Source organism: Anolis carolinensis, unplaced genomic scaffold (assembly GCF_035594765.1).
Source record: "Anolis carolinensis isolate JA03-04 unplaced genomic scaffold, rAnoCar3.1.pri scaffold_9, whole genome shotgun sequence".
Lineage (NCBI taxonomy): Eukaryota > Metazoa > Chordata > Lepidosauria > Squamata > Dactyloidae > Anolis > Anolis carolinensis.
This window is the reverse complement of record NW_026943820.1, coordinates 1952203-1961932: the sequence shown is the minus strand read 5'-3', so window position 1 is coordinate 1961932 and position 9730 is coordinate 1952203. Positions and strand designations below refer to the sequence as shown.

The following is a 9730-nucleotide window of genomic DNA, read 5'->3' as shown; positions in this document are numbered from 1 at the left end:
ATAAAGTCCTAATTAGAGAGAGAGGAATAATTGCTTTTATCCAATTGCTGCCAGTTAGAAGGCTAAGCTCCAACTTGGTCTCCTAGCAACCTAATAAAAAATAATAAAAAACACTAAAAAATTAATACAATAAAATACTATAATAACAGAAAAAAACTAAAAATAATACAAGAAAGTAATAAAATATAATATATAAAAATATAACTTACAATAAAATTAATAAAAAAATGCAAATAACGTCAAATAAAAATTACACAACAATTTTTAACCAATACCACCACCACTTTGCCACAGCAACACGTGGCCGGGCACAGCTAGTAGTAATATATAATGCTAATATTGTGCTATGCTAATAATATAATATATTGTATGTGCATACAGCTGCTCTGAGTCCACTTCGGGGTGAGAAGGGTGGGATATAAATGTAATAAATAAATGTAGTAAATGAATAAATAAATAATTTTAGACTTAGGCTCGCCCAAAGTCTGAAATGACTTGAAGGCACACAACAACAACAACAACAACAACGACAATCCTACTTAACTTGACTATCTCATTGGCCAGAAGCAGGCCCACACTTCCCATTGAAATCCTGATAGGTTTATATTGGTTACAATTGCTTTCATTTTTAAATATTGTATTGTACTTTCATTGTTGTTGTTGTTTTGCACTACAGTAGAGTCTCACTTATCCAAGCTAAACGGGCCGGCAAAAGCTTGAATAAGCAAATATCTTGGATAATAAGGAGGGATTAAGGAAAAGCCTATTAAACGTCAAATTAGGTTATGATTTTACAAATTAAGCACCAAAACATGTTAGACAACAAATTTGAACGAAAACGTAGTTCAACACAGTAATGTTATGTTGTAATTACTGTATTTACAAATTTAGCACCAAAATATCACGATATATTGAAAACATTAACTACAAAAATGCGTTGGATAATCCAGAACGTTGGATAAGCGAGGCTTGGATAAGTGAGACTCTACTGTATATACATATAAATTAAATATATTAATTATATCATATTTTTCATATATATATATCTATTATATCATATTTTCCTATATATATATATATATATATATATATATATATATATATAATGAGGTATTATTAGAAATGGAGATGAGCACCAACCCCCAGAGTCGGACACGACTGGATTTACCTTTACCATGATATATCACATACACATATAAATATATTAATTATATCATATATATATATATATATACACATATAAATTAAATATATTAATTATATCATATTTTTCTTATATATGAGAAATTAATATATATATATATGAGAATTTAATATATATATATATATATATATGAGAAATTTATATATATATATATATATATATATATATATAAAATTATATCATATTTTTTTCTCTCTCTCGCTATACACACACACATACACAGTAAATATAATATTTTTATCCATGGAAGTGGGTATGATATAATAACAACAACAATAATAATAAAATAGCCACCAGGAAAGGCACAAGCAAAATATAATATATATATATATATATATATATATATATATATATATATAATATATAATTATATCATATTTTTTTCTCTCTCTCGCTATACACACACACACATACACAGTAAATATAATATTTTTATCCATGGGAGGAAGTGGGTATGATATAATAACAACAACAATAATAATAAAATAGCCACCAGGAAAGGCACAAGCAAAATATAATAATAATAGTAATAATAATAATAATAATAATAATAATAATAATAATAACAACAACAACATCACACAGTCCTAGACACTTAGGAAGTGTTCGACTTGTGATTCTGTGATACAAAATCCAGCATGTCTATCTTGTTTGTTGTGACATAATAAAATAATAATAATAATAATAATAATAATAATAATAATAATAATAATAATAATAATAATAATAATAGCAGCTCCCTGAAAGTCCAAAGCCATTCACAAACAAGCGAATCTCTTTTTCTGGGTTGACTTCCTGCCCTCCTCCTCCTCCCGCCTCAGGTCCTCCAGCCTCCCGCCCTGACTTCCGCTTCCGGTCCCGCTCTGGGATTCATCTCGCTCTCTCTTTCCCCCCGCTTCCTGTTTCCTGGCGCGTCCTCTCTGTGCGGCGTAGAGGACACGGGACGGAGCCGGGCCTGGAGGCGGAGAAGGAGGCGGCTGCAGGTCAGGCCGGGCCCGGGCCCGGTTGGGGAGGATGGGAGCTGGAGTCCAGGGATAGAGAGTGGCCTCAAGGAAGAAAGGAGGAAACGGGCTCCTTCTAAGGCAGGCCTGGGCCTACTTGGGCCTTCCCTCCAGGGGTTTTGGACTGCAACTCCCATCATTCCTAACAGCCGGTAGGCTGTTAGGAATGATGGGAGTTGCAGTCCAAAACCCCTGGAGGGAAGGCCCAAGTAGGCCCAGGCCTGATCAACACTCTAGCACATTTGATCCAAATGATTTACCAAGAAAGTATTAGGAAACAAAACAATAGGTGCTCAGCACATCTGTCTTTGTTGTTTTGTTGTTGTTGTGTGTACACCTTCAAGTCGTTTCTGACCCTAAGGTGAATCTATCACAGGGCTTCTCTTGCCAAAATCTTGTGTCTGGTTGCCATATTATTAATTATTGTTATATTATTGCTATTTTATCTTACAGTAGAGTCTCGCTTATCCAACACTCGCTTATCCAACGTTCTGGATTATCCAAGCCATTTTTGTAGTCAATGTTTTCAATATATCGTGATATTTTGGTGCTAAATTCATAAATACACTAATTACTACACAGCATTACTGCGTATTGAACTATTTTTTTCTGCCAAATTTGTTGTCTAACATGATGTTTTGGTGCTTCATTTGTAAAATCATAACCTAATTTGATGTTTAATAGGCTTTTCCTTAATGCCTCCTTATTATCCAACATATTCGCTTATCCAACATTCTGCCGGCCCATTTATGTTGGATAAGTGAGACTCTGCTGTATATTGTTTTTGTTTTCCTTTTATCCTGTGAGTTATGTATTATGAATTTTTATCTTAATTGTGTTGTCGGGCCTTGGCCCATGTAAGCCGCCCCGATTCCCCATGAGGAGATGGCAGCGGGATATAAAAATAAAATTATTATTATTATTAAGATCTATTCAGAAGAGGCCCATGCCTGTTCTAAGGCCCGTTCTGCACTGCCATATAATCCAGGTTATCAAGGTAGATAATCCACATTATTATTTGCTTTGAACTGGATCATCTGAGTCTTCACTGCCATACAATCCAGGTTATCAAGGCAGATATTCCACAGTATTAGAATTAGAACTAGATTATCCGAGACCCCTTCCACACAGATAAATAAAATCCCACATCATCTGATTTGAAATGGAATATATGCCAGTGGGGACTGAGGCTCCCTTCCACACAGCTGTATAAAATCCACATTTGAACTGGATTGTGTGGCAGTGTGGACTTAGATAACCCAGTTCAAAGCAAATATTGTGGGATTTTTTGCCTTGATGTTCTGGGTTATGTGGCTGTGTGGAATGGCCCTGAGTCTACACTGACATACAATCCAGATTATTAACGCAGACATTACACGTTATCTGCTTTGAACTGGATTATCTGAGTCTGCACTGCCATATAATCCAGTTCAATGTGGATTTTATAAGATGTGTGGAAGGAGCCATAGTCTACTCTGCCAGATAATCCAGTTGTTATTAGGCTGCTTTCTCTTTTGGGTTGGAGCTCTAGATCTGTAGTATTGTAGTTTACAATTTGGAAATGTGTGTTTACTGGATTTATGGTCACTTTATGGCCATACTTTTGTCTGTTATCTCTTTCAGGATGTTGGCTTCAAGGGCATTTAGCCTTCTTGGCAAAAGAGCTATTTCCACTTCAGTTTGCCTCAGGGCACATGGGCATGGTAGGTTCACTCTTTATTTGTTGCAGTTTGAGTGTTGTAAACTTTTCTTTTTCATCTCTGAGGCACATTTCCGCTTACAGAGTGTTTTACAACCGCAACAGCTCCCTTAAATATGTCCATGGAGAATAAACTTCTCCATGTTTATTCAAAGGACTTGAATTGCGGCTTGAACCATTTTCCAAGTCCTGCTTCAGCTATGTGTCTATTCTAGTAACGAGAGCCATCCCTATTTATTGGACTGCAGATATCAGCAGCCCTAGCCAGTGGAGAGGAATGCTGGGAATTGCACTCCAACATTTGCTGGAATACTGGAATTCCCCTGCTTTTCCCCCTGTTTGGAGGAATTGTTTATATTCTGAAGACAAACATATATGTACATGCCCAAATATACAGTTAACAAATAAACAATATACAAATATATACACACATATACAGCTTACAAGTATACAGTGTTCATACACACAAGTATAAGGTATTCAAATATATAATATACAGATATATATGCACAAATATGATTGGTTTACAAGTATACTGTATACATACACACAAATATATAGTAAGTATTCAAATATACATACACACATATATGCAGTTTACAAGTATACAGTGTACATACACACAAGTGTATTGTATACAAATATACAATGTATAAATATATATACACAAAAATATGGTTTACAAGTATGCTGTATATGTACACAAATATAGTATGCAAATATACAAGTAGACACACAAATATGCAGTTTACAAATATATATATACACACAAATATACAGTATACAGATATACAATGTACAAATATGCATACAGAACTATACAGTAGACTCTCATTCTCAGTCTGTTCTATCATTCCTTCTAAATCTATCTGCTAAGCCTTTTCCTTATGTATCCTGCTGTTGTCCCTCTGAAGGAATGGTTTATATTCTGCAGACTGATTCCCTTCTGTCAGAACAGTGTCTTCATTTATTAGGAGTGAAAAATCATCCGGGAAGAAATGTTTACATTCATACCTCTGCTTTTGTGTTGTCTGTATTTTGTTTATGAAGGACTTTCCCAGGATTCCTGCTGTTGTTGTCTTAATAACCTGCTGCTTTTGCGTTGTTTTCTTGGTCAAAACAGGCGTTGTGAAAACAGAGGACTTCAGCCTGCCCTCGTATGTCGACCGCCGGGATATCCCGTTGCCGGACGTTGCGTATACGAAAGCTCTCTCTTCTGGGCAGAAAGCCCTGAAAGAGAAAGAGAAGGCGTCATGGAGTGCTCTTTCGCTGGAGGATAAAGTGGAACGTAAGTTGGGCCAAAAGGGGAGAACGTAAGCTCAAAACTGTCCTCTTTGTAAACTTAAGCATAACTGAGCTTTGATTAACACAGTCAACTGGGGGAGGGAGCATTTCTTTCCTATGTTTACTATTTATTTATTTGCTACTTTTATATCCCGCCCTTCTCACCCCGAAGAGGATTCAGGATGGCTTACAAGTTATACGTACATACAATATATTATATTATTAGTATAGCACAATATACGCATTATTTATTACTATATTGTACTATACTGCAATATTATTAGTAATAGTACATGTAATATATTTTATTTATTTATTACAACATTTATATCCCGCCCTTCTCACCCAACAGGGGACTCAGGGCGGCTTACAATAAAACACACATATAAAACCTATACAATACACTATAAATCAGTTAAAAATTAACTTACATAAAACATTCATAAAACGCATTATAAAATACAGATAGGCGTGTTCAAGTTTAAAAGACTGGGTCTGTCAGTTGAGTTCCAGTGTACATAATACTACTTAATGCTGCTGACTCTTATTCATATATAATATGCAATAATAGTTTATTATTATTATATTGTAGTATAGTATTATTATCAACATTATGTGTATATACAATATATTAGCATGGCACAATATAAGCATTATATATTACTATATTGTACTATACTGCAATATTATTAGTAATATTACATGTAATATATAATATGCAATAATAATAGTTTATTATTATTATATTGTATTATTATAGTATTGTCAACATTATGTGTATATACAATATATTATATTAGCATGGCACAATATAAGCATTATATATTACTATATTGTACTATACTGCAATATTATTAGTAATATTACATGTAATATATAATATGCAATAATAATAGTGTATTATTATTGTATTGTATTACATTATACCATTATTATATATGTATATACAATGTACTATATTATTAGTATAGCACAATGTTATTATTATATATTGTTATATTGACACAGGAGACAATATATTTTTCACTTTTCCCCCTTGTTCTCTTCAGTGTACCGCATCAAATTCCACGAAAGCTTTGCTGAGATGAACAGGGCTTCCTCTGAATGGAAGACCATTGTCGGCGGCATACTCTTCTTCATTGGCCTCAGTGGCTTTATTGTCATCTGGCAAAGGCTATATGGTAAGTCAGGGGCAGCATTCGGCACCATCTTTGCCTGTTGTTGTGGAAACACTGGAAAAAATCCTTCCAATAAGAAATGCCTGTTATTTTCCTGATCAGGCACACAGCGCCTGAGGATAAAGAGGGGTTTACATATGCACTAGATAGCATACAAAGAGATTGGCCAGGTTATTATTATTTATTTATTTGCGACATTTATTTATTTATTTATTTATTTATTTGCAACATTTATACCCCGCCCTTCTCACCCGAGGGGACTCAGGGCGGCTTACAAAAATTGGCAAAATTTAATGTCCAAAATGCAATTATAAAAACAAAGCAATATAAACAGATCCATTAATAACATTGTTAAAACACATTATAAAAACCTTAAAAATGTATATATAATTAATTTATATCCCATCCTTCTCAATATAACAATATAATAATATATAATACTAATATTATGCTATAGTAATTATATAATATATTGTATATACTTATATTGATAATATAATGTAATACAATATAGTAATAATAATATACTACAGTAGAGTCTCACTTATCCAACACTCGCTTATTCAACGTTCTGGATTATCCAACGCATTTTTGTAGTCAATGTTTTCAATACATCATGATATTTTGGTGCTAAATTTGTACATACAGTAATTACTACTTAGCATTACTGCATATTGAACTACTTTTTCTGTCAAATTTGTTGTATAACAATGTTTTGGTGCTTAATTTGATGTTTAATAGGCTTTTGCTTAATGCCTCCTTATTCAACATATTCTCTTATCCAACGTTCTGCTGGCCCGTTTATGTTGGATAAGTGAGACTACTGTATTACAATTATTAGCATAGCACAATATAAGCATTATATATTACTATATTTTACTATACCACTATATTGCAATATTATTGTATTACAGGTAATATAAATATACAATTATTATTATATTGTATTACATTGTAATATTATCAATATTATATGTACCATAATTGTCCGTTTGCAGTTTTTGGGCCCATCCCTCACACCTTCTCGGACGAGTGGAAAGCCATGCAGACCCAGAGAATGCTGGATATGAGGGTGAACCCGATCCAAGGCTTCTCCGCCAAGTGGGACTACGAAAAGAAGGAATGGAAAAAGTAAAAGCACTCCAGGGATCGCCGCTCCCGTCCCAGCTTGAAAATCTCCAAAATGATTCCGTCATCTCCGTGCGACCGCACTTCTCCTACTGTACGGGGAATTAACTCTTCCTTGAGAGAGAAATCTTAATAAATGTCTGGTTTACTTGAAAAAAAGGCTTCTCCTTGTCTTAGAATGCTTTCGGTGTGTAGCCTGTGACAGCTTGTTGAGCCCATGACGGTTCAAGGCTGAGCGCTGTGTTTTGTGCGTAGCTCCAAATGCTCAAAATGGGTCCAAAGAAGAGTTAAATCCCCCCTGGATGCTTTTCAGATGCAAAACATGCACAGCAAGATTAAAAATTACAGTTGGAAAAAAAACGCATGTTGTGACCATCTCTTTATTTGGTATTGTGATCTGTATAGAATCTAAATGGTAAAAAATAATTGAGTTATGCAGCAATAATTTCCACATAATGGGCTGGGCTTTAACTCAGCAGACTAATCCCCAACCTCTCAGTAAATATTGCCAACTGGGCGGTTGCCAGTTCAAAGCCCGGGTCAGGGTAAGCGCCCAGCCATTCAGCCCAGCTTCTGCCCACCTAGCAGACCGAAAACAGTGATGTGAGTAGATAAATAGGTGCCGTGTTAAAGCGGGGAGGTATTAAAATAAGACACTGTGATCAAAAAAGGAGGAAAGTTTACAAATGCTCATTAGCAGGGAAGATGGAGTGACAGCAATATATATATATACTAGCTGTGCCCGGCCACGCGTTGCTGTGGCAAAGTGGTGGTGGTATTGGTTAAAAATTGTGTAATTTTTATTTGATGTTATTTGTATTTTTTATAAATTTTATTGTAAGTTATCTTTTTATTATATTTTATTATTTTCTTTTATTATTTTTAGTTATTTTCTGTTATAGTATTTTATTGTATTAATAGTGTTTTTAATTATTTTTTAGTGTTTTTTATTATTTTTATTGGGTTGCTAGGAGACCAAGTTGGAAGAGCTTAGTCTTCTAACTGGCAGCAATTGGATAAAAGCAATTATTCCTCTCTCTCTAATTAGGACTTTATTTTTCTTTTCTTTTTGTTGTATCAACCTAGAGCCGTGGATGATAGGTTGTGTTGTCAAATTTAGAGGTTGGGGGGCCTGTAGTTTTGTTGTTTTGTGGGTCGCCGTGATGCCATCACTCATATATATATATATATATATATATATATATATATATATATATATATATACACACACATACATACATACATACACACACATACACACACACACACACACACACACACATATATATATAAAATGCATGCATATATATACACATACATATATACAGTAGAGTCTCACTTATCCAACATAAATGGGCCAGTAGAACATTGGATAAGCGAAAATGTTGGATAATAAGGAGGGATTAAGAAAAAAGCCTATTAAACATAAAATTACATTGTGATTTTACAAATTAAGCACCAAAACATCATGTTTTACAAGAAATTGACAGAAAAAGCACTTCAATGCACAGTAATGTTACATAGTAATTACTGTATTTATGAATTTAGCACCAAAACATTTCAAGATTTACTACAAAAACATTTAGTAGTCAAATGTTTTTGTAGTAAATGTTGCAATGTTTTGGTGTTAAATTCGGCAGACTGCCTTGGATAATACAGAACATTGGATAAGTGAGACTCTACTGTATACATACATACACACATATACGTATGTGTATACATACACACATATACATACACACTGTAAATAAATAAATAAATATAAATAAATCTATTTCTATCTATATATCTATCTCTATTTCTATCTCTCTCTCTCTCTCTCTCTCTGTCTCTCTCTCTCTCGGGAGAAAGAAATAACTCTTGCCTGCCTGAGGAAAGTGAGAATGTTGCAATTGGCTAGCTTGATTAGCATTGAATAGCTTCTTCAAAGCTGTTTCCTGCTTGAGGGAATCCTTTGTTGGGAGGTGTTAACTGGCCCTGATTGTTTCTTGTCTGGATTTCCCCTGTCGTCTGCTAATCAAGGAGGCCAATTGCAACATTCACACCTCCAAGGTCATGTGGCCGGCACGACTGCATTACCTTCCCGCCGAAGCAGTACCTATTGATCTACTTGCATTTGCATGTTTTCGAACTGCTGGGGCTAACAGCAGGAGCTCACCCCCCACTCCCTGGTTTCTAACCGCCGGCCTTTCTGTTCAGCAAGTTCAGCAACTCAAAGGTTTAACTCGCTGTGCCA

At 34.5% G+C, this 9730-nt stretch overlaps 1 protein-coding gene across 1 annotated transcript; it reads left to right on the top strand.

Annotated features, from left to right (window-relative positions):
* The first annotated feature begins 2030 nt into the window (after positions 1-2030).
* Positions 2031-7854, top strand: LOC100552415 (cytochrome c oxidase subunit 4 isoform 1, mitochondrial). The gene is made up of 5 exons (XM_062961657.1): positions 2031-2187; positions 3829-3908; positions 5028-5192; positions 6238-6369; positions 7365-7854. Exons 2-5 carry the CDS (start codon positions 3830-3832, stop codon positions 7499-7501), a joined length of 513 nt encoding a protein of 170 aa, XP_062817727.1. The 5' UTR covers positions 2031-2187; position 3829; the 3' UTR covers positions 7502-7854.
* The last annotated feature ends 1876 nt before the right edge of the window (positions 7855-9730 follow it).